The 26,590-nt window shown below is 41.1% G+C and overlaps 1 protein-coding gene and 1 pseudogene across 5 annotated transcripts in view; one reads left to right on the forward strand and one right to left on the reverse strand.

The window, feature by feature from the left end:
- Arhgap32 (Rho GTPase activating protein 32) overlaps positions 1 to 26,590 on the reverse strand; it is a 197,459-nt gene that overhangs the window by 88,793 nt on the left and 82,076 nt on the right. For 2 of the 3 annotated variants that reach the window (XM_090319705.1, XM_090319704.1), the window contains exons 3-4: positions 14,384 to 14,478; positions 13,288 to 13,372 (exon numbers count right to left, since the gene is read on the reverse strand). In XM_090319705.1, the coding sequence (XP_090175831.1) occupies positions 13,288 to 13,372; positions 14,384 to 14,478 (180 nt within the window). Of the gene's footprint in view, positions 1 to 13,287; positions 13,373 to 13,808; positions 13,845 to 14,383; positions 14,479 to 26,590 lie in introns of those variants that run through there. The other variant, XM_090319706.1, reaches the window with a different exon arrangement.
- On the forward strand, positions 47 to 4,156 carry LOC150045721 (nuclear envelope pore membrane protein POM 121C pseudogene; annotated as a pseudogene). 2 transcript variants are annotated; one of them, XR_016532837.1, is made up of 2 exons: positions 47 to 3,247; positions 3,900 to 4,156. The product of XR_016532837.1 is annotated as a nuclear envelope pore membrane protein POM 121C pseudogene, transcript variant X1 (transcript). The 2 variants fall into 2 exon arrangements; XR_016532838.1 differs by lacking the exon at positions 3,900 to 4,156 and adding an exon at positions 3,619 to 3,634.

The raw sequence follows: 26,590 nt of genomic DNA on the forward strand, positions 1-26,590 counted from the left end.
TGTCGCGTGGGCGCTCGCTCGTTACTCGCGTGTCTGGAGCGTCAACGGAAAGTTGGAATCACAGAGGCTCCCTCTGAATGCTTCCCAGGGTCACCCCCTGAGCAAGCCGGTGCCTGTTCCTGTTCCCAGCACCAAGAGGCCTGGCGGCTGCACCCCAACCACCGCACCCCAGCTGGCTCCCTGCCGTCCGGACCAGCCACCTCACCGACCCCATGTTCCCAGCCCATCTCCGCAGAGCCTCCAGAAGGTCTCCCCCCGTTGAACGCGGGACTCTACACAAACGCTTTCATATAACCCCTCGAAGGTGCTACCCAATCCACCAGGCCAAGTATCCCGTTGGGTCGCTGCCCAGGGTGTGCTGGGATGAAGGATACAAGAAGGTTGTCAAAAGGAGGATGGTGTGCAACCCAATGACAGTGAGGATCCCTCCTCCCAACCTAAAACGACTGCGCGACTTCTTCCTGTCCTCACCAGCCAGTAATGGCCCAGACCCGTGTGCAAAGGAGCTGGCAGGCAATGCTCAAAGACAAAGGAAGAGGAGGACCGCGGAGGAGGAGGAGGAACTAATATTTCTTGATGGCCAGAAAACCAAGAGAAGACGCAATGACAGCAGTGGCAGAGGGCGTCTGGCTGGTGATTTCCTCATAACCAACAGAGCCCCTGCTGCTCATACCCCTAAACCAGAGGCCAGGAAGAGAAGTCTCACCACTGAGAGCTCAGAGGACTTGACATCCAACTCCCAGACAAAGACACACATAGCTGGCATCCTTAGCTTTGGTGAGCGCAATGCCATTAGTAGTTCATACAGCTCTACCCAAGGCACCAGCATCTCACAGCTGTGCAAAAGGAATAGCCCTACTTCCCCCTGGCCCCAGATACTAGAGAGGCCAGCCAAAAAAGCAAGAGAAGAGGAACTGTGTCCACCTGCTAATTCTTCAACTTCAGACAAAGTGTTTGACAAAGTGACAGTCAATGCATCTCAGGGGAAAAAGGTCCCAGATACAGACACAAAGAAGCAATCAAACTTAGGGACTTTGCTTTCCTCTCCTGAGAGCTCTGGGACCCGTAAACGGAAGACACAACTACTGTGCCCCAGGAGAGGGGTCCCCCTGACCCTGCCTCCAGCTCCCCTGCTTGGCTATACTGTCACTGCTGAAGACCTGGACCAGGAAAAGAGAGCAAGGTTGCAGAGGATTAATGAGGCCTTAGAGGACAAGGACAAAGGGAAGGCCATCTCCAGTTCTGTCATTGAGAAGCCACCCACCACCAAGTCTTCCCTCACTCTCACCATGCCTGATACAGAGCCTGCTTTCTCACCAGCCTCCCTCCCAGATCCAGGCACTAATTTACTCTTAGAAAGCTGGAAGAACATGCAGAATCAGAGAGAGACACAGGCATTCCCCAAACCAGCTGAAGCAACGACTCCAGCCCCAGCACCTATCAAGATGCCCAGCCTTTCTCATGGCCCTCTAGGCACTTCACTGCCTGAACTGCAACAGAACACCTCTTCTGATGCTTTCTTGGGACCAGCACCTATGCTCTCCAGGACCCAAGTCATTGACACCAAGACACCTGTAGCCCCTCAGGCTGAGACACCAGCTATAGCCCAAGGACTCCCTGCTTCATTCTCTACTGACCCAGGGATGCTGTTTGTGGTGCCATGTCACCTGCCCCCCAACCCTTCATGCTCTGAAGCTTCTGACCTGTCTTCTGCCTACTCCACATACCAGATCCTTTTTCTGTCTCCACGTAAAAGTGATAGTGGCAGCACCTTGGTGCCTATCCCTTCGTCTACAATGACATTGGCTGCTAGCTCCAGTCTCCCCACCAAGACCAGTACTACCATCACTGGAGATTCAAAGTCTGTCTTTGGCAGCATAGAGCCACCTAGCTCTGTGCCCCTGTCAGCTCCCTTCTCTTTCCAGCAGCCAACCTCTACAGCCACCACTGCCCCTGTCTTCAATGGTCTGGCTACCACTACCTCCACAGTGGCTTTTGTCACTAAAACTAGTTCATCCACAGAGTCAGCGTCCAAGCCAGCATTTGGCTTTGGGTTGAACAGTTTGGCTGGCTCCAGTGTTTCCACTTCCAACTCGATCCCCTTTGGGATTCCTCCTGCCTCTGCCACTGGATTGTCCAAAACTGGCTTCTCTGAATTCAAGTTCCATCAGCTTTTGCCTGTGTCTACCTCAGCAGCAGTCACCTCCTCTGGCCAGCCCCTCCGCAGTGTCATGCCGATGGCCAGCAGCAGCAGCAGCAGCACCTCCACCACCACTACAATCACTGGCTGCAGTGGCTTTCCCACTTCACTCCCTACCCCACTTGCTGCCACTACCAACCAGCAGTACTCGACCTTCCCCAACATTACCACCCCCACCTTCAACTATCCCTTTGTCTCCAGTGCCAAGTCCACTGGCCAGCCCTATCCAGGACCCCACACCCAGCCTACATTTGGGGCCACACAGGGACATCAGCCGCAGGATGCTGGGCCAGGCACTGCCCCAAGCTTTGGCAGCTCTTTCACTTTTGGAAACACGCTGGCCCCATCTCCAGCACCAGCATCACCACAGACCCAATTGGCTACCAGTGGCTCGGAACGGATAGCTTTTGCTGGTCAGAAAGGCACAGTCTCTGGTTTGCATACCTCTGCCAGCATGCAGCCTCTCTTCAGAGGCACTAGCACAGTTTCTGCTTTCATGGCAGCAGCCTCTGGCTTCGCAGCCCCCATCCAGACCACCACCAGGACTAGTAGTTCCACGTCTGGCAGATCCACTCCATCCCCTTTCACATTTGGGGACTCAGCAGCCCCATCTGACAGTTGGAACTTAGGGCTAGGTGTGACTAGCCAAGGCAACAGCAATACCTCTGGAGCATTTAGCTTCAGAGCCAGACAGAGTAGGGCCACAGGCACCTCCACACCCTTTGGAGGTGAGCAGCTGCAGCCTCACCTTCAGAATGCCCTCAAACCCAACCAGGGGTTCCTAGGCCTCCAACATTTTGGATCAGCAGCCCCTTCATTTGTCAGTGGTGTAGGATCCAAGAACCCAGGAGCTCGACAGATTCTGCAGGCGCGAAGACAGCATTCTCGAAAGAAATAAGACTATTTCTGGCCTCTTTGTCTGCACCTCCTTGCACAAATCTGGGCCTCAGAACCTGCCAGAACCTCTACTACTCAAGCTGCTTAAAGCAAACCAAATTCAGATCTCCAGCTTAAGACATGCACTTCCTGGAGAAAGCAGTTACCTTGGTAAGGGGTAGGAGGTGGCAGGGTTCATATTGTAGCCCAAGCTAAGGTGAGATTGATGATCTAAAGAAACATCTGTCCACATTTTCCACTTGTTCCCCTGACTCTTGTGTGGCATAGCTGACTTGTGTGGCCTAGAACTAGTTCATCCAGGCCCCTCCCATTACTGAAGCATGTGGGGGCTGACCCTCCAATCTCTAGTATGCATTTAATAGAATGTGGAAATGGACCATCCCTCAGCTTTATCTGCTATATAAGAACTGGTTCTCTTCATCTCAGGAATTCTCATGCCTTATTTTTACTCCTTTATCCTCTTAGGTCATCTGTAGGATTTGTTCCTTAATATATTACATGAATCTTGCTTTGCCCTATAGAACCCAGTGGATACTGGGTTGAAAGCATTCAACTTCAAGTGAAGAGGATTCCAGAGCATGTAGGATGCTGACCACTCCTTCCAGGGCCTCCTTCCACACCCACCACCCATCACCCACACCACCCTGGGGCTCACATCTGCCTCTGACATTTGCCCCTACAATATTGCCTGTACTACTGCCTGATGCTCATGTGTGCTGCTCTTTAATGAATCTTCTAGAAAGAACTGAAGTGGACATGTGGAGGTATGTCTCTATTGTGGGCCTGTGTTTTGACATTTCAGGATTGGAAGTCCAGGGCTGAAACCTGGGGAAGAAAGACCTTCTCGCTGCATGAATGTTCTTCTACAAACCTATCCTGGCTGCAGAGGATCCCGATTGTGTATCAGGCAACTGGAAGAATCTACACCTTAGTTACTTGTCCCCAGCAGAAACCTCTCTAGCCTTCTCCTAGTGCCTGTGTTCTAAAGAAACCCCCGTCCTCAAACCTCATGGCCACACTAGCCTGTTTTCACAAAATAAAAACTGTTTCGGTATGTTATCTGTTACCTTTCAGGTTTGGTTCACTAAAGTAGTAAAGTATAAATGCTGGTGACTGGGAATTAGTTGTATAATTTTGCTTGTTTGAAGGAGTGCTTTCTAGACACAAAAAAAGATAGTTCTTGTAACATGGTTGTGTAGCTGTAATTGGTTCTCAACAAAAATGTCAGGTGGGATGTCATAAACGTGCAAGTGCTGTCTGTACTGAACAGGAATAGAAGGTTCTAGATGACCATGAATAATCTTTGGCTTAGATCCCTCAGTGTGTACTGTTCCACTTCCTCCTGCCTAAAGTGAATCTATAACCTTCTCTTTCCATTCAATCCCAATAACCTGGTGGCTTAAAACTGTTAGGCTAGCAAAGCCAGAGAAAAACCTTCACTCCAGAAACAAGCTCACAGAGTACTTTGTGTAATGTTTGAGATTTTTAGTATGAAGGTGAAATCATTAGAAACCAAAAAGGTGAAAGCCATGTGCTGATGTGCATACCTATAATCCTTGCTACTCAGGAGTTAAGAGATCTGGAGGTTCATATTTTAAGGCCAGCTTGGGCAGAAAAGAAAGACTAAAATAATGATCACAAGTCAAGACTGAACATGTGGCTCAAGTGATAGAAACCAACCAAATAAGTTCAAAGACCCAAAGTTCAGACCCCAGTATGGATCACAAGAGAAGCAAGCAAAAGAGTGATTTGTCAAATGTCAAAAATCAAAGAAACTTCTTTTGGTGATAATGGAAATTTAATTCAGAGTCTGTGCTTTACTGGCAGGTGCTTTACCATTTGGGCCCTATCCCTAGACCTCTCAAAACTTCATAATACATTTTAATTCCTGCTTACAAATTATGCAGCTCACTTGATGTGAAGAAGTTCTAATCCCAAGTTTGCATCCGTTTAAATTCTGTGATCTGCTAAGTATTTTCCTACCCTTTTGTGAAAATAGGTTACCGAAAGGCAAATGGTGGGTATCCCAGAAAATAAAAGTTGTAGCAACCATTTCAAACCAAAACAAGTGTAAAGTGAATCATTATCAACTTTTGAAATGTAAAAGTCAACTGGAGAAATTTAGGAGAAATTAATGAAGCGCTTCCAGTACATCACTGAACTGAACTCCGCATCCTGAGAACCCAGGGATTTCCCTCAGGAATGGTCTTCTTGGAAATAGTTGCTCAGGGCAACCAAAGACCTATTCTTTAATGTTGCTGCATAGGAGAAATGACAGGCTCTTAGGGTCTCATAATTTTGAACTGTGCCACCTTTGGAGTGGGATTCTGTGCAGTTCTTCCCTTCCTGTATGAGTCAGCTTTCCATTACTATTAAGACCTGAGATAATTAACTTACAAAAGAAAAGGGTTTATTTATATTTAGTTCATGGTTTGGACCAGTGCCAGGGGTCCTAGGTTGGAAAGACAGGAAGACATGACAAATCAAAACTGCTCACTCCATAAGCCTGGAAGTAAAGAGGAACAAGCCAGGGCTGCACAATCTCATCTTCCCCATCAGGACGTCCCACAAGATCCTATCTCAGTGATGTACTGAGACTGCTCCATTAGACCTTCAGACCCCTACAAGGTATTCTGAATCACCAACACTGGTCAAGCTGATGCTTCATTGAAGATGACTACAGGGAGTTTATACTGCCTTATCTTCCCCAGGTCACCTCCACTTTTCACTTTAGGAAGTTCTGAATTTTAGGAAGTTTAAAATGAGGACACATGTTCGTCCTCATTTTTAAGAATAGTCACACGTTACACAATCGTATTTCAGTCAATAACCTACTATTCATATGATGGCAGCGCCATAAGATTATATGGTTTAAAGACATATAGCACTCATAGTTTGTGTACTTTATGAAGTTTGTCCAGCAATGAAACTGCCTAATGATAAATTTTCTAGATCATACTGTTGTCATTAAATGATGCCTGATTATTGATGGGTTGGGTACAGGATTCTGCGCTGACACTTGTTATTCCATTGTCTTACTATATCCAGTCTCTTGTAAGAAGTAGGTCATTAATCATATCACCATTCCCCAATACCTACATTTTCTTCATGTTGCTGTCAAGACTTTTCTTGTTGACGTTTTAAAAACAATAGCAGTTTGACTATAATGTATCTCTGTGTGGTTATATGCCTACCTTATTTCTCTCTTAACTCATAGTACAAGGGTGGGCTGGGCATGTGTGAAGCGGTTATCTCACCACTACTCTGATTTTAACTGTTCAAACTGTGGACAGTTTCTGCTCTCAAGTATCCATCCACATAGCTAACATCAAAGCCAAGGAGTTTCAACACTCAGCCCCCATCTGACCAAGTCTCATACAGTGACATTTTCGAAATGTCATTGAGTTAGAAAGGGTACTGGATGCAGTCCTAGACACCATCATCACTGTCCTGACCGGATAGTAGGATCATTTCACAAATATTTTCTCATCTCCTTCCTTCCTTCCCCTCTTTTTTTGCCAGTCCTGGGCTTGAACTCAGGGCCTGAGCACTGTCCTTGGGCTTTCAGCACCACTTCAGGCTTTTCCATGTATGTGGTACTAAGGAATCAAACCTAGGGCTTTGTGCATGCTAGGCAACCACTTTACCACTAGGTCAAACTCCCAGCCCCTCAATCTCTTTTTTTGCAGTTGTTCAATTTTTAATTTTTAATTTCATGTTTGTTTTTTACCATTTCGTCTGCTTTTAATCCATTTTTGCACAAAGAAATTGCTTGTCTCCTCCTGCTGTTTTAACTAAAAAATACTTATTCTTTTTAAAATATAGTTTTATTGTAATTAATAGAAGGGTTTCATTATATTCGCCAGATAGAAGGTGCATTACTTAACAAACATTGCTACCCTTTCTCATGGTTTTGGAATATTTACTTTTTGTTTAATGTTTTCAAGATCTAGCATGTTTCACTCCTTTGTTTTACTTTGTTTCATCAGCTCTACAAATGCATGTCAAACTTGTGTGTGCCTTAACTGGCCTCCCCTCTTCCCTGGCTTTCCACATTTTTCTGAGAAGCCTCTATAAGGTCAGAGTCCCTGTCTGCATCTATATATTGACATTAGTTGCATAGGGTTCAGCCTTTCCTTTTACCTGGTCAAAAATTCCCATCAGTGGGGGTAGGAATGTGACTGTGAATGTGGCTTGGTGGTAGAATATTGACCTAGCATATATGAAGCCCTGGGTCCAATTCCTCAGTACCACATAAACAGAAAAATCCAGAAGTGGCATTGTATGTGGCTCAAGTGGTAGAGTGCTAGCTTTGAGCAAAAGAAGCCCCAGGACGGGCAAAACAAAACAACAAAAATTCTAACCTTGGATGTGGGAACTACAGCGTTATCTGTAGAAAAGTCTTAAAAGCCAAAGTTAGTGGCTACTACGTGCAATTCTAGCAATTCAGGAGGCTGAAATGTAAGGATCATGGCTCAAACACAGTCTGGCAGACAAATCTATCTCTAATTAACCACAAAGAAGCTAGAAATGGTGCTGTGGATCAAGTGTTAGAATACCAGTCTTGAGTAAAAAGGTAAAACAGCTTCAAGATCCTTATTTGAAACCCAGAACCAAAATATATAAAATGAATAAATAAATGAAAATTTTCAGTATGGTTTGCTTTTATCCCATTTACAATGACAAGAAAGAAACTATATAGTGTAACATTTTTTTATTCTTTTTTTTCCCTGGAACTGACATTTCTCCACTTTTTTGGAGTTCGTCTGGAATTGTGTTCTTTTGGTGGTAGGTAGTGTCACATTTGCTCAATATTTTCACATAACTTGAAGTCTTGTGTCACTATTTTACATTTAAGGAAGCAGTCATCTCTTTTAGTCTTTACTATCTTTGGAAGATTAACATCTTCACTAAACTGCCTACATAGGGATTCTGAGAATCTTTCAAAATCTTTCAATGAATATTTCTACTTCACACCTCTTCTTATATCTAGGAAAGGAATCAGTATGGTTGTGAGCTTCTTTCTATACTGAAAAGCTAGTTTGAAAGCTGTGAGCTTCCTGTTTCTTTTCCCCTCCTGGTTCCTTAAAATATTACAACTTGTAAAGGCATCAGCCTGAATGAGAACCTAGCATTTTTTTCTCGTGTGTGTGGTGCTTTGGGGTAGCTACTGTGGTACCAGTGAGATATCTGGAATACTCCTGTACACTCCTTGAAGCCATCACAGCCCCTACAGGTCCAGCAAATCTACCACAACCTTCTCTTTGATCGTAGAGCCTCCAAAGATTCTCCTCCCCCCCAGGTCAATACCCAATCCACAAGGAACAGTAGTATCTTTTGGGTCATTGTCCATGATGTGCTGGGATGAATAAAGTCACAAGAGGGTTATCACAAAAAGGCTGGTGTGCAACCCAGTGAGGATCCCTCCTCCCAGCAAAAAACAACAACTGTACTGTGGGGCTGGGAGTTTAGCCGACAGGTAGAGTGCTTGCCTACCATACAGGAAGACCTGGGTTCGATTCCATGGTACCACAAACATAAAAAAAATGCCAGAAATGGTGCTGTGGCTCACACAGTAAAGCTCTAGCCTTGAGAAATCCCAAGGACAGTGCTCAGACCCGAAGTTCAAGGCCATAGACTGACAAAAGAAAATCTACTGTACTGTGCTGTTCAAACACATCTCAGAATAGCAACTTCACTCTTTCCTCCACAGGAAACAATGGCCCAGACCCATGTGCAAAGGAGCCAGCATCTAATGCTCTCCTAGAGAGAAGAAGAGGACCTAGGAAGAAAAGCAAATATTCCTTGATGGTGAAGAAAACAAGAGAAGACACAATTGCAGCAGTATCAATGGATATTGGCTGGTGAATCTCTGGTGGCCAACAGAACCCCTGCTTCTCATACACCTAAGCCATACACAGCTGAGATTCTTAGGCATCAGTGACCGCAATGTCATCACTAGTTCATACACCTCTACCGTAGGCATCGGCATCTCTCAGCTTTGCAAGAGGAATAAGCTCTACCTCCTCCTGGCCCCAGACACTAGAGAGACCAGTCAAAAAACAAAAACAAACAAACAAAAAAGCAAGAGAAGAGGGAACTCTGTCTTCTTCGAATTTTCAGAGAAGGTATCTGAAGACGAGGTGACAGACAAGGTGTTCCAGGAAGAAAAGGTCCCATATATAGACATGTTAAAGCAGCCAACTCAGACTCTGCTATCAACAACAGGGAGGTCTAGGACCCATATAAAAGGCTTCAGTGCTGCTGCACCCCAGAAGGATCTGGCTGACACTGCCTCCAGCTCCCTAGCTTGGCTATATCATCACTGCTGAAGATATGAACCAAGAAAAGAGAGCAAGATTGCAGAGTTAAAGAGATCTTACAGGACAAGGACAAGGCTGTCTCCAGTTCTGTCACTGAGGAGCTACCTACCACTCAAGACTTGGCTCACATTCACTTATATGGTAGTACTTGACCTTCCCTAACACCAAAACCCTCATCTTCAATCTTTCCTGAAGCTCTTGTGCCCCGTCCACTCTCAGGCCTAATTTCTCACCATCCTCCCTCCTAGATCCAGGCACTGACCTGCTGTTGGAGAGCTGGAAGAACATGCAGAATCACAGAGACACGTAGGCCTTCCTAAAACCAGCTGGAGTAGCCACTTCAGCCCCAGAACCTACGCCAAGACACCCAACCTTTCTCATGGCCCTCTAGGCACTTCACTGCCTGAACTGCAACAGAACACCTCTTCTGATGCTTTCCTGGGACCAGCACCTATCCTCTCCAGGACCCAAGTCACTGACATCAAGACACCTGTAGCCCCTCAGGCTGAGACATCAGCTATAGCCCAAGGACGCCCTGCCTCATTCTCTACTGACCCAGGGATGCTGTTTGTGGTGCCATGTCACCTGCCACCCAACCCTTCATGCTCTGCAGCTCCTGACCTGTCTTCTGCTTGTCCCATGTTCTGGGCCCCTTTTCTATCTTCATATAAAAGTGATAGTGGCAGTGCCTCGGTGTCTAACCCCTCATCCACAATAGCAAACATTGCTACCTCTACCCTTCCCACCATGGCCACCACAGGGTCTTTGACAACACAAGGCCCCAAAGTTCTATGTCCTTGTCAACAACCTTCTTCTCCAAGCAACCAACTGGTCCAACTACTGCTATCTTTGTTGTGCCTTTTCTGGCCACTGCTCCTTCTACAGTAGCTTTTGTCACCAGGGCTAGTTCATCTACTGACTCAGCTTGTACTTTGGAATGAATGATGTGGGGAGTACTATCACTTCCTCTTCCAAGCCTCTCCCTTCTGGTGCTCCCCCTTTCCTTATATTCCTCTTCAGCAATCCTCCAGACCTACTAAGGTCCTTAGCAGCAGCCACAGATTCAGCTTCTAATCCTGCACATGAATGCTATGGCAAATCCTACCACTTCCTCTTCCCTGCATCTCCTGTCTGGGGCTCCCCCAGCCACCTTACTCCAGAGTTCAGTGAGCCTAGAGACCTGAAGCACTCAGCAGCAACCACCTTCTCTAGCCAGCACTTCCCCCTTGTCACTCCAAGAGTAGCAGCAAAACCACCTGTAGTGTTTTCCCAAGCCCACTCTTCATCATACCTGCTGCCAATATGCCCCTCGAAACAGTATCTGACCACCACCCCTATCATCAACTTTCTCTGTAACTCTGGTGCCCTGTCCACTCTCCAGAACTAATCAGGGGCCCACAATCAGCCATATGGAGCCATATAGGGACATCAGCATCAGGCCAGCCTTTGCCCAGAGCTCTGGCAGCTCCTTCAGTTTTTGGAAATGTTCCAGCCTCTACCTTCCACACTTCTGCCAGTATGCATTCCACCTTCAGAGGCACCAGCGCAATTTCTCCCTTCAATGTCAGGCTCCTCTGGCTTCCCAGATCTCACCCAGATGACTGGCACGGGGATGAGTAGCTCCACATTGGCAGGTCCATTCGTCCTTTCCCACTTGAGACTCAGCAGCCCCCGCTGGCAATTGGAACTTTGAGCTGGGTATGGCCACCCCAGGCACCAGCAGCCAGACACAGTGCATCATGGGCACCTTGACATCCTGGGTAGTGGGCAGCAGTCTTGCCTTCCCAATGTCGTCAGATACAACCAAGGCTTCCTGGGCATCCAATCTTTTGCATTTGACGCCTTCATTTGTGAGCGGTGCAAAGTACAAAAACCCAGATGTTGGACGGATATTAGAGGCCCAAAGAAAGCACAGACCCAAAAAGTAGACTCTGTTCTTGCACTTCCCCTTACACCCTTTGCACAAATCTGGACCCAGCACCTGCCAGAAAGAACCGCTGACCCTCTAAGTTCCATGAAGCAAACCAAGCCCAAGTTCAGTGGTGTCCCTCCTGGAGGAAGTAGTGGCCTTGGGTGAAGGGCAGGGGGTGGCAGTGGCTGAAGCTTAGGCATGGTACCTTTACTCCAAACGACAGGATTCTCTTGCCCCAATTTTGCTCCTTTATCCTCGAGTCACCTGTTCCTTATTATATGACCATGGATCTTGCTTTGCTTTACAGTCCCCAGTGGACACTGTTCCACATCCCCTGCCCAGGCTCAGAGCCCTCAACTCCAGTAAGAGAAAGAAGCTACCAGAGCACACAGGATGCTGACAGCTCCTTTCAGTGCCTCCTTCCACACCCACCCATCATGCACCACCCCATGGGTCACATCTCCCTCTCCAGAACTGCACATTTCTAGCCTCATCCCTGTGTGACTGCCTGATGCTCATGTGTGCTGCTCTTTGATGAACCTTTCGGAGGGAGTGGACATGTAGAGGTATGTTGCCCACTGTGGTCTTAACTGTCTTCAATTTCCTGGGGCTGACTTAATCAAGGTGGAAAATGATACTGACTTATGACCACAGTTCTGACTGAGACCTCAGGCCCAGGCATCCTGACATTTAAGGAGCCCTAGGAATGCAAAGACCTTCTCTGCATGGATGCTCTCCCACAAACCCTTTCTTGCTGCTGGGGAGCATCCCCAGTGCATATCAGGAGACCAAGGAACTCAGACCTTAGATATGTGTCCCCAACAAGATTTTCTCCAGCCTTCTCCTTGTGCCTATGTTCTAAAACCACCAAGCCCCACACCTCACTGCCATACTGGTCTCTCAGGTAGAAGCAGAATGTGCACTGTCTACAGTTTTTAAATTTTAAAATATTTTTTTACAAAATAAAACTGTGTTTTTGATTAAAGCTATGTTGTCTGTTACCTTCCTTCAAGTTTGGCTCACTGAAGTTATTAAGTATAAAGGCTAAGTGTTGCCCTTGCTTTGTCTAAGGGTCTGAATGTCTTCCAGACACGGAGAAACATAGTCTTGTACCATGAGGCACAGCTGTAATCAGTGCCAGGTCAGATATCCTGTGGCAGGGCACTGCCTTTTCTGCTCTCAGTTGCTTTCTGACAGGTTGGAGCTTGGCCATAGTTTGCTGAGAGATCAGCCAGGGACTCAAACCCTAAACTCTGTCAGCATCAGAAGGTAGTAGGAGATTCTGTGCTAGGAAGTCTCAACCTGCACCTATGGAAGGATAGGCTCTTCTATAAAGGACAGTTAAAAAGAAAGGCACAAGGTAGAGAACCTCTCTATGTAGTATTGAAAAATAAAAAGGTGTTTGTTCCTTTTAGTCTAATTTGAAAGACAGGTGAAATGAAAAATGGCATTTGTTCACTCCCCTGAAGAAGTAATTGTTTAAAAAACATAATCTGCCTAATTTTTATTTTCTCTATAGGTTTGTCCCATTAAACTGCCAATGACTGATAATAAGACTAAAAGTATTTAGCTCAATGTAAAAAAGTTACATTTTGTAATATATGTGAATGTAAAGGCTAATAACAGACAAGAATCAAATGGAAACACTGTAGTCTGCCAAATGTTAGCACCTATAGTAATAAAGATCAAGTTGCATTAGCTAGATAATATAATTTCAGAATTGAAAGCCACAACATATCCCAAAGACATGATATAAGACAAGAGAAGGGTGGGAGGCTGGACTTCCCTTAGCTGAGGTATGTCAGCATGGTTGTTGATGGTAGCATCCAATACTAGTCAGTACTAGGCAAGAGAAAAGATTTTACCTCATCTAGTAAGACATCAATAGAAAAAAAAACTACTTGAAAGTGCCACACCCACTATCCTGATTCGGGATGTAAATGTATTAAACATACCTGTATGCTGCCGAATTCAACGTTCTCATAATGAAAATGTGCACATTCAGCCATCTTTGGAAAGTGACCCTTTGTGAATGGTAACCTGAAGCACGTGAAAATAAATATGAAACCAAAAAGCATAATGGTCAAAACTGCCATATCTAGGGGAAAATGTAACATTAAGAGGTCATGCAAACAAACAATACACTAACAAGATATTGAATATTCATAAATGTTTTGTTAAAATGTCAACTCTTTTGCATAACTAAAGATAATGAAATGAAAAAAACTAAATGCATGCATATAAGCCATAAAACTTTTCAGAAATACATAAATTAAATATATACTGCACTAAGTGCACAGAGCTAACAAAAAATGAAAAATAAAAACGATCACTCTACTTTCCTAATCTTGCCCTGAGTCAATGCCCACAGAAAAAATGTTTGTACTTTTGGCAAATCCAATCAAAACTGATGGTGACCCTCCAGCTTCTAACCAGAAGCAGCATTCACAAAGCAAAGTACAAAACAGGATGTTACCTGTGAATGTTGTCACAGCCCATCAGTCCTGGTGCGGTGGACCTGGATACAGAATGGACATTTTTATCCTCGCTTTCCTCTACTCACAAATAACGACTAGAGCTAGCTATCTAACCCTTCTTTAGGGAGTGAAAATATTCTTTCCCTAAAGCTAGATGGGAATCATTTAAGCATTTACCAGTCAGCTGGCAACATCTACTTCAAGCTACTCAAAAAACAAACTTGACATCTAACAATCCCATAACAAAAAAAAGCCTTAATTTTTCTACATAAATAAAAGCATACCATTGCAGGTTCCAACAAGAACACATATGGTTGCATTGTTCCTGTTCAACAAATTCAAACTAATAGACAACTGACATTTCAAGATCAAGAATAAAGTATAGTTTTTAGAAAGGTAGATAACCTGCAGGCGTCATCCACTAATTGCTGAGTCATAATTTAAGTCTTAATAATGTAATTTACTGTATTTATGGTAAGAGCTTATTGAGTCATCAAACAAAAAAACAAATCCTTGTCAAGAGATAAAAAAGCAATTTCCATTTACATTTAGAAAAAAGAAAAAATTTACTTACTTTTTTACATGTTTATTAACTTTCATACTCGCTGTATTGCTACATGTCTTAAGAGTAAGGTCTCCAGGAATCTCTGGAACATCTGCTCCTCTTGCCTTAAAAAAACAAAGAAGGGATTTGTGATGATCATTAGTACTAATATTTCTTTAAAATTCAAATTATTGTAAACTTTCCTGGTTCTGCTGACATTGTGCTGTTAGGAAAACATTTCAATTTAACAATTGCCCTTAAAATTGTAATATTCAAGTTTAAAATAAGTACAAACACTGGCCTAATTTAAATATCTGGCTTTACCATATAAGAAAAAAGTTTCTCTAAAAATAAGAACTTTCTTCTTTGAAATCAAATTTTAAAATCAGCTGTTATGAGTTTTAGAATAACCTTAAATCTCTTCTGAGAGTTGCTGAAGCAAATTGGTCTTGGTTACAATAATAAAGGATAACATGTTAATCAACAATAAGCAGATCACAACATACATTTGTTATTCTAAAACTTGAAAGCGACAAGTAGTAATACTTTCAGTGTTTGCCTTATTATGCCATAGTTTTCACAGGGATTTTAAATTTTAGTGACACATTCAAGCTGTATCATTTTTAAACCACTGAAAAACAAACAAGCTCCTGACAATCTAGACAATCAAGTCCAAATATATCTATCGTGAATAAATTTACACTATAATCCCTGTGAATTACAACAGGAAAGCTTATACTAAATTACTGTAGACAATGCAACATGCTTTAGTAAGGAACACGAAAATGAGATCAACAGTTAAAGTGAGAAGAGAAAATTCACTGTACTTTTTAAAAATTTTTTTGGTAGGTCATGGGACTTGAACTCTGGGCCTAGGCGTTGTCCCTGAGCTCTTCAATTCAAGGCTACTGCCCTATCCCTTGAGCCACAGCACCACTTCCTGTTTTCTGACGATTAATTTAAGACAATAAGTCTCATGGACTTTAGTGCCCGGGCTGGCTTTGAACTTCAATCCTCAGATCTCAGCTTCCTGAGTAACCAGGATTACAAGTGTGAGCCACCATGTCCAGCTCTGAATTTTTAAAGTATTTTCTTGCTGGGTGCAGGTGGCTCGCACTTGTAATCCTAGCTACTAAGAAGTCTGAAATCTAAGAAACAGAGTTTAGAGGTAAGCTGGACAGAAAAATCTCAGTTTCTTGTCACCAATGAACCAGTAAAATGTTAGAACTAGATGCATGACTCGTGGCAGAATATACCAGCTATAAATGGAGTGAAAACAAGAGGTCCTGAGTTCAAGTCCCAGTAATGACACAAAATGAAAATAAGAAAACAAATTACTATGGGAAAAAGAAAAGGTCAAAGTAGTTTTATTTTTTCAGTGATACAAGTTTGATACACAAAAGGACCCAATTCTTATTTTAAATATATTTTTCCTTAACAAATGAAGATTTTTAAGATAAAGAGGACTGATGTTTGAACACAGGGCCACTTGTGCCATAGTCCCCGCTTCCTTGTGTTTTACTCTTCACACAGGACCTAGAATTTTTGTCTGGGACAAGCTTCCCTCCCACAGTTATCTTCCTAGCCTATGTCTCTGTATAGCTAGGATTATAGCTCTCTCAGTCACTTTGTGCCCAGTCCTGTTTTTTTTAAGGCCTAATACTCTTTAATGTCTTTTTGTCCCTTTAGAAGATTATCATGGAAAAATATATTATATTCTTTAATGGTGAAAATTTTTTTTCATTTCACAACTGTCATACAACTTTTTTATTTTTTGTTGGGATGATGTACAGAGGGGTTACAGTTACATTCATCATGTAGTGGGTATATTAATTCTTGAACATTGATACCCCTTCCCATGTTTTTCTCCCACTTTCTCTCTACCCACACACTCCCACTCATCTTATTTTTCCCTTACCTTGCCTTTTTCAAATAAACAAATAAATGTATATACAATATACCAGGTACCACATCCTGATATAGTAACAACATAAGATAAACCATAAGGGGAAAAGAAAAGAAATAGCTTCTCATAGTACATTAAGAACAACAATCACAAAGATAAACCTCTTGTTTCTATATCCTGGAGTTCATTTCACTTAGCCTCATCTTATATGGTCATATGTACATATCTTTTGACTATTATGATCCTCTGATAGAATCCTATATGTGTCATACAATTTTTTAAATAAACCTAATGTATTACTGAGTCCTGGATTCTTCCACTTTTGCCTATCAGGTTATTCCATAAATCTAAGTATTATTTTTATCAATACTTTATCATTGGTCATCAATTATTTCCTACCATAATAAAAGAGTAAAATAAAAATCACTTTAAAAAAATGAGCCCTAGGTGAGGCTCATGCCTGTAATCTTAGCTACTCAGGAGGCTGAGATCTGAGGATCACAGTTAAAAGCCACCGTGGGCACTAACCTCTGTGAGACTCTTATCTCCGATTGGCCACCAGAAAACTGGAAGCAGCACTGTGGCTCAAGAGGACTAGGCCAGGGAGCATGGCCTAGTGGTAGAGTGCCTGCTTAGCATGCATGAAGCCCTGGGTTCGAGTCCCTGGTACCATATATGCAGAAAAATCCTGAAGTATTGCTGTGGCTCAAGTGGTAGAGTGCTAGATAGCCTTTAGGAAGCCCAAGGACAGTGCTCAGTCCCTGAGTTCAAGCCCCAGGATTGGCAAAAAAAAAAATGACTAGGAGTACGGCTCAAGTGGAGTAGTAGACCACAGCTGTAGCCCTTGGCTTTCCCAGCACACGCCCTAAAAAAGAACAAAAGAGTAAATCAAAGGCAACGGGTAGAGGGGAGAAGACAAGGAATTGTAGGGAGAGAGGAAAAAGGGAGAAAGGGAAGGAGGAAAAAGAAGGGGAAGGGAGGGGAGAGTATGGAAGGGGAAGGGAACAAGGAAGGATGGAGGTAGAAAAGAAGGAAGAAATGCTAACAAATTAAGGGCACAAGAAAGAGAAAATAACAAAACACAAGTTGGCAAACTTTCTAAAAGGGCCAGATGGCAAATATTTTAGCTTGTGGGACACACTGTTTCTGCCACTACTTGTAGAGAACTCTAAAGCTGAGCTCTGAAGCCTGGAAAAGATTTGAAAGGTTGCAGCACCACCTGGACAGCACTCAGAATGCTGAGAGCTGGCAATGGGAGGGTTAAAATAGACAGCTCTGGAGAGAGTTCGGAGACTGGATTGAAGCACTCTCTTTACCCCCATCCCTTCCTTAGGCTGGCAGCTGTGCTGGGAACCTTGTAAGCTGGACAAGAGACTTTGATAACTTAACTCTGGGTTAGGTAAGTGGATATCAAGTCTGGACTTTCCCTGGGCTGCAGTTTTCTGTCTCAAAAGAATAAGTGTCTCGGGCCAGGAACTTGGCCTAGTGGTTAAAGTGCTTGCCTAGCATGCACGAAGACCCGGGTTCCATTCCTTGGTACCACATATATAGAAAAAGCTGGAAGTGGTGCTGAGGCTCAAGTGGTAGAGTTCTAGCCTTGAGAAAGTCCAAGGACAGTGCTCAGGCCCTGAGCTCAAGCCCAGGACTGGCAAAAAAAAAAAAAAAAAAAAAAAAAGAATAAGTGTCTCTCACAAACTCTGTTTCAACTTTGATAATATTATTAATAGAGATGCTTTATGTATCCATGGTTACCTTCCCTGTGTAAACTCAAATAAACATGCTTGCTTGTAGGGTTTTAGGGGCCCAAGTATCAAAGAGCCTTGACACTTGGCTGAATTTCATCTCTTCTCTCTATCTCCACTTTTTCTCATTTTCTTCAGCTGTCACAGTACCTGGAGTTATAGTTAGCAACAGCTACCCAGCACTGACATTGCAGTACAAAAGTAGTCACACAAATAACCATACATGGCCATGTTCCAATAAATTTTTGTTGAGAAGTGGTCAGGAAGCAAAATTCTCCAAGTCTTCACCTTGCTGATACCATAATAAAAATCATTCATCATCCAGCTTTTATATTATGGTGCCCAAATGGTTACATTATTTTTCATGAAGGTATTTTTGGAAGTACAAAAGCACTATTTTTACAGTCTGCATTTCAATTTCACTGAATATATTTATGAATACCATAGCCTTCACTTTCAATCCAAAATTGAAAAGAAATCTGACAGGTATGTCACAATGAGTACAAATATCAAAAGATGAAGCTGGGTGCTGCTGGCTCATAGAGCCAGCAGAAAGTATACAAAAGACTCAATCTCCAATTATTAGCAAAAGAAAACACAAACTGGACTAAAGGTGTGGTTTAAATTGCACATTGCACCAGCAGTGTACAAAAATAACAAACAAAATAGTAAGAAACTGGGTTCAAACTCTGATACCAGTTTAAAAAAAGATGGAGACAATAGTATACTAGAAATTAATGAGGGTAAATATGACCATACACAAAAAATTTTGGACTAATAATATCCTAGACAAAAACTGCATAACTTCTGAATTAGTGAACAATATTTTTCTAAAGAAACAAAATAATGGTATTTTCCTAAAATCACTCAGGTGAAAAGATTTTATCAAGTAATGACAACTGGGAAAAATACTCAAAGAACTTTCATTTTTTATGATATATGTTTGGCTGACACCAAGTTTATCTGACATAAAAGGTTGGCTGGGCTTAAGTTCTTATTGAAAGTTTTTGTAGTTCTTCACTATTCTGTAAATTACAAAATTTGACTTAAAATGATAAAAAAAAAATAAAAAAGGCTCCACTGGATTGAGTTGATGGATGGTGAAAGTGTCACTTGGTAGACTGAAGGTTAAATTATTCAACTTTCTTTTGAAAACAAGCTAGGCTATAGTTTCTAATAAGCAAGTAAACTAGAGTGAGAAGCTGCCCAGACTATCGTCCGACAGCAGGAAGCACACTGTGGAGCAGATCCCACTGCAACCACAACTGACTGTAATCTTAGGCAAAATACATATCTTGAGCAGAGGTAGATAGGCAGGCCATGCAGACGCCACCACAGGAAAATGCCTAAAAGGTAAGTGAAAATAATGAACCAGGAAGCTTCACTAGTTCAACCCACCTGTGATACAATATTTCCTTAGCCTGGCAACAATCCAAGCGCAATCCTCATTGCTCAGCATGTTTTGTGAACTCATAAAAACAAATACTCACACATAGAATCTTACTCTTTTAAGATTAAGTGAACAAAATTACCTTATTACTCAATCACCTAATAAACTAATAGGCCTAATAAACTGAGAGGCCATTTAAGGCCATTCTAGGCTACAAAGTGCAAGGCCTATTTAAGAAAAATGCACTCCAAAAAGATGGACTGCTTTTGTTTTGGAGACAGGATCTCCTTATAAAGTCCACGCTGGCTTCAAACTTGCAATTCTCAATTTTGCAAAGTCTCAGCCTCTGAGACTGGCATACTTCTTCTTTTTACTATGTAATCCAAAATAAAGTGCTCATTGCCACATATATAGATGCCATCGTCAAAGTCCCATTCAAACCTATTTATTCCATTTAAACCTATAACAATTTCTTAAATCTTTCAGAGGATCCATTTTTTTACAATGCATATGTGAACATCCTAACTTTTCATTCACATCTGACTCCAAACTGTCTTGTCTTATTCTCTAAAGCCTTTTCTATTCATTAAAAGAATATATCCTTTAACCAAGGGCCAATGAAATATGCAGACACATTTATTTGTATCTTATATCCAAGATGCCATAATTTCCTTAAGATTTTTTACATCTCAAAGAAAATAAAGAAATGCAAAATTGCAGTTACCCTAAAAAACAGCTTCTATAAAATTTATAACAAAACTTATCATAGTTGCTTATATAAATTATACTATTTTTATTGTAAAAGTATCTTACTCTTAATAGTTTGTTATGTGTTGCTAAATGGCCCTCTAGAAGGCCTAACCTAATTGACACCATTACCTACTATGGGGGAGACAGTATCCATTTCTCACAGTGCCTCAAACACTGAGTGTTGTTGTTTTTATCTTGGAAACTCTGACAACACTATTTCTTCACCTACCATTTATAGGTAGTAAAGTATGAGTTGAAAACAGTTTCATATTTTTAGCAGGCCATGTGTATTATTTTACATGATGTATTTTATTCTTGTATTCTTTATAAAACTTAAGGGCAAAGCTAGTTATATTTGTGACACATAATATACCAAGATACTTAATGGTTTACCCTGAAATTTATAAGCCTGGAAAGCTGAAGAACTGCTTCTTGCTGTAAGCTGATTATGTTTTATACTTCAAAGGATTATATGCTTAAGGCTGAAGGTCTGGTTCTGACCATAACAGTATTGAGAGATGCTGGAACCTTCAGAGGTGATGCTCAGTGAGAAAGGATCAAATTACTTCCATACCACCTCAAGAAAAGAGGAAGACACATTGATGAGGTTGAGTCAAGTCCTGTAAGAATGAATTATTATAAAGCAAGTTTCTTCCACTCAGAATGGCTGCCTGAGAGCAGACATTTCACCTCCAAAATTATACAACAAAATAAATCTTTTTCCATCGAGTATTTTGCGTTCTGCTTTTCATTTTTTATATAAAATCTCTGTATCTCAGGAGTCCTATAAAGCAATATTTATAGAGACATTATGATGCTTAAGTAAAGATAAATAAACCCTACAAATACTCCTGGTATGGGGGAGGGGTAAATAATTGAGTAAATTATAAGTAACAGTGTATTTATTCAATGGAATTATTTGCTTGGAAAATAGCTAATGAGTAATACATCAAAGAAAATGAAAATGTAATTATGCTATTCAATATATACTATGTGGAAAATAACCTATGTAACTAGTGGGCAGGGATGAGAGGAAGAAACTGTAAAGGAAGGAATAACATTGTCAAAAAAAATACTCATCACCTGACTTATGCAATGGTAGCCCCTCTGTACATTAAAATTCTATTTTTAAAAAGGTATTAGACTGGGGCCGGGAGTTTGGCCTAGTGGTTAAAGTGCTTGCCTAGCATGCATGAAGACCCGGGTTCGATTCCTCGGTACCACATACATAGAAAAAAGCCAGAAGTGGTGCTGAGGCTCAAGTGGTAGAGCTCTAGCCTTGAGAAAGTCCAAGGACAGTGCTCAGGCCCTGAGCTCAAGCCCAGGACTGGCAAAAAAAAAAAAATTAAAAAAAAGGTATTAGACTAAATAAGTACTAATTACTGCTTAATAAAGGAAGTAATATCATAAGGCTCTTTTATTTGTCCTAAACATTTTCTTAAAAGACCTATACACACACACGCACACACATACATGGTAAGCAAGTCCATCAAATATATATAGGAAACTGAAATGGACATTAACACTGAATGAGGGAATTCAGAGAGATTTTAGTAAGCTGCAAACAAATGTCAAAACAACTGTGTAGCTCACTGAAATTAAAAACTAAAGCCTTGAATATGTGCTCAAAACTGGGTTACGTAAGAACAGGGGTGAGAAATTCACTTCGGTAAGATTAATGTAATCAGATCTAAAGCCAAGAGTTTACCACAGCTTAATATAAGCCAAAACGATATCCATACACTGCAAACGAATGCAGTCTTTTAAGTGGGGTTTCCAACAAAGGAAGTATTTGTTTCCCTACAATCTGAGCCATTTTAACCACCCACAAACAGTTCACCAACTTCAAGAAAACACAAATTGATATGGAAAACTTTCATGCTTTCATCCATCTTGAAAACTAGTCTACTATTCCTCCACTGGTGTATATTTTGAAAGAATCTTTTTAAATAGCAAAATGTCTAAACCAAGCATTAATGTACTGGGTAAAGGTGAGATGTTTTCACAGGACTCAACAGGCTTTTCTGAAATTGCTGAAAGACTGGCCGGTTCTACAAGTAGCCCCACCACCAAGAGTGATCTCCAAATGCTATGACGTACACATGGTCAGGTATTAACAGGATATTAACACCTATCACAGGCTTTAAATTAAGAAGAAACAGAAGACCCAGAGGTGTTTAACATACAATCAAGAACTGAGTAAAATCTTATTCAGCCTTTAGAACTGAAACATGAAATATTGACTTGCATAGTATGTTATTGACAATATTTAAATTAAATTGAAATTTAAATCACAAAACCTGTGTTTCAAGTAAGTGTATACAGATAATAAGAATATACAAAAGTGTTTGAAGGCAATGTAATATATAAATGGTAAAGCTAGAATAATGAGAACCATATAAATTTACCACTTTATGACATGAGTCTTTTTTTTAATAACATGGGGATCTATATATTCTCAGGGTAAGTAATTCCATCTATGCTAATGGGAGCAGGGAGAAGAGGGAGAAAATCTTATCAAGATACTAAAGAAACAACCATCCCATTAAAAGATGGACAAAAACTTAAAGAGAGTCTTCTCTCAAGAAAAAATAAAAATGGCCTATACACACATGAAGAAATGCTCGACACCTCTGGCCATAAAAGAAATGCAAATCAAAACAACTCTTAAGATTCCACCTCACTCCAGTTAGAATGGCCAGGATCAAGAAATCTAATAACAACAGATGCTGGAGGGGATGTGGCCAAGAGGGATCACTACCACACTGTTGGTGGGAGTGCAAACTCGTTCAACCACTATGGAAAGCAGTATGGCAGGTCCTCAAAAGACTAAACATAGAGCTTCCCTATGACCCAGCAATTCCACTACTTGGCATTTACCCAATCATCCAGAAACAAGGATTATCTTAATTTTTAACGCATGCAGTAAGGTGGAGTGTATGGATAGATACAATTCTAAAGTATGCTCTCTTGGAACCTCCTTGGTATTCAATCAATTTAGGCACTGTTGGGAAGTGATTCTCCAGATATAGTTAAAAATTTCATGTCAATATATCCTGAGTATATTTTGTAGAGCTCAATCTGATAACAGACACTTCAAAAATAAGGCTGGAAAAGAAAAGCCAAAGAAGATCTGAAGCATTAAGAATTGCTGAAAGCCTGGAAGACTTGTGGACACAATTGGAGAAGGTCATCTCCAGGAGCAGAAACAGCAAGGAAAGAAGTCCTCCAACACATAACCACAGGAAGCTACATTCTGCCGCACACCTGAGTGAGGTGAGAAGCAGATTCCTCCATAGCACCTCCAGATGAGAATTCAGCCCAGTGGACATGACCTCTGCCTTAGGAGGCCCTGAGAAGAGCATGCTATTCAGTCTTCTCAGATTAATGAACTAAAATCATGAATGGTTATTGTTTTCAGCTTCTATGCTTGTGATAGTTTCATACACAGCAATACAAAACAAAACAGTACAAGAAGTTGGACTCCTAAGACCTTATTAGTACTTCAATCACCTCATGCTTCACATGCACCTTTCACCTCTCCCACAATTAAGACTCTTCCCAGGTCTGTGATGCCAGTCTTAGCAGCAACTCTTGCATCTATGACCACTGGCCACTTCCAAACCTCCTGCAAAAGCTCTCTCACAAAGGAAGCTGTTCACTTGAAGGCAAATTCTATAAAAGTACGAATTTTGCAGATCTGAAGGCCAACAGAAAGAAGCACCCAGATCTGACTCAGTATAATTTAGCACCATTCTCTCCCTCACATACTGTATTTCAAAATGAATGCTACAATCTATTCTGCATGCAATTTTGTACATGGAAAGAAACAATTAACAGCAGGATTAGGGAAAAACAATTTGGTAAAATTATTGGTGCCATTAGTGTAACTATAACAACTCCTCTGCTAGGGAAACATCCAGTTGATAAAGCAAAATTAACACATTTAACATATTACCAAAACTTTTATTGTTCTGCAACTTATACCTTTCTATACCTAAGATTCTTTCCTTCATCTCACTCCCATTTGCCCTGATCACTTAATTTTATTTATTTAGATGACATCTGGTTCTAAAAGCATGTACAATTTAATCATATATTTCAGAGAAAATGTATGAACAGTATACTACTACCTTTTTTAAAATAAACTGCCCCTCTTCAGTATTGCTAAAAACTGATACTGACCTGCTTCTATAATTGAAATTTTATACATTACATCTATAGAGATTTACATGCAATATTTATATATTTTAAAATATACTGAGTATTTGGAGCCAAGAGTGTGGCCTAGTGGTGGAGTGCTTGCCTAGCATGCACGAAGACCCAGGTTCAGTTCCTTGGGAACCACATACATAGAAAAGTCGGTAGTGGTGCTGTGACTCAACTGGTAGAGCTCTAGCCTTGAGGAAAACCCAAGGACAATGCTCAGGCTCTGAGCTCAAGCCCAGGACTGGCAAAAAAAAAATGTGTGTGTGTGTGTGTGTGTGTGTGTGTGTGTGTGTGTGTGTATGTGTGTGTATAATATTTACGCAGCCATGTTCAGGTTTGAGATTACATATGACACTTCAATTAAGACCTATTACAGACTATTATTCTTCTAATTGAATTATGTGTGGCATTTACTCCTTGAACATCTTGTTTACGTGTTTATTAAAATTATACATAAAAGGAGCTGCCTAACCTAGCTTAGTATTTGAAACGTACGTTTCCATTTATTATCAGAAAAAATGATAGGCTTATGCAAATCATTTAACTTTTAGAAAGATTTTAGGCTTGCCCTTATAGAACTACCAACTTTCAACTTTGTTGACCAATAAAACTTGCAGTTTAACACAATTCAACCCAACCTATTTCTCAGTGCTCTTAGTACTTTCATTTGTTATCATGATCAGTACCGCATGGCATAATATAGCCTATTCTATGAAAGTTACTAAATGAATCGGCAAAATAAATCAGCAAAAATCCAAAACCTGGATTTGTATATTAACAAATGGCCACATCTGTGGTCATTCATAAAGTAACAGTACACAAAACATTCAGCTTTTAGGTCTTAGAGATTGTGGGGTGATAAACATCCTACATTCTTTTGTGAATTAAAATTCATCCATAAATCAAAACTATGCAATTACACATCAGACACAGTAATAAAAAGCTAAAGATACTCATTTTGAACCTTTGCAAAACATTTTCCTTTATAAAAAGTGAAAACGTTTTTTTCAAGCTGATAAATAAAAGTAACAGTCTAAGTGTCATCCCTATCTGTCCACAGAGCAATCTTGAAAATATATACTTTTTTCAAAATGACTTCTTCAAGATTATTCAAGTAGTAGTAATCCAGCTGTTCTATCAACTTTCATTCCTCTTTAGAAGACTGGCAATACGGGGAAAGTGCTCAGTTGTTATACGCTGAGGAAAATGTACCAATTATCTCAGGGAAAAAAAAAACAAAATAAGAATATCACATTAATGTCCAACAAATGAGATAAAAAATCAGGAAAATTCTAGAAATCATTTAATGCATACAACAATTGAAATATTCATTAAATATTATTGAGAATTTACTATGTCCATCACAAATGAGAAAACAGTTAACTAACCAAAAATGACAGTCTTTTTACTCATGGAGCTTACCTTATAATTTCAAAGTGCTAAGTATTTATAAGACTATGGAGAAAACTAGTTTGGAGTAGGCTTAAGGGGAAGGAGATAGACAAGTAAACAGAAAGGGGAGAATGCAGTTAAAAAGTCACTGTATAGCCTACAAAATTTAAGAAAAGTAGGGGAAGGGTAGGGTTGGGAAGAATGAATAAGAATGTTGAAAGGTGACATTGACCAAGATGCAATGAATTCAAAAACTGCTTTGTTGAATGGCATCTCCTTTGTACAATTACTTAAAAATACAATGGAGAGGAGAGTTACTTGTTCTTCTCAGATGATGAGTAAAGCTGCAACGCTAGCCCTCTGTTTTATTTTTCTTTAGACAGAGTGTCACGTTTTGGCCTGGGCCTAGTCTTGAACCATGGTCCTCGTACATATGCTGTCTTGTGCAGTTGGAATCACAGGTACTCACCACCATACTTTGCTAACTGATGGAGATGTGATTTTAGTAATATTTTGCCTGATCTAGCCACTGGTCTAGATCCTCCCAATCTCTGCTTCCCAAATGACTAAGTCCTTTCTTACTTGATCACTTTTCCAAGTCACTTTCATTCCACTGTTAAGAAAGTGATTTCCCCAGAATAATTGCAAGACTTGCTTTCTCATTTCCAGTGAACTCTGCGTTCCTAGCAAGCACAAAGACCAGTACTACCCAAACAAAGAAGAAAATTAGTAAAATGAAACATCTATTGATAACACAGTTTTCAAATAGGAATGGACACAAAGTTCTTAACACAATAAAATTAAATAGCAGAGACATGTTTCAAGAAGAAGCACAGATGAGATGGGGA

Source organism: Megascapheus bottae, chromosome 27 (assembly GCF_031878675.1).
Source record: "Megascapheus bottae isolate mThoBot1 chromosome 27, mThoBot2.hap1, whole genome shotgun sequence".
NCBI lineage: Eukaryota > Metazoa > Chordata > Mammalia > Rodentia > Geomyidae > Megascapheus > Megascapheus bottae.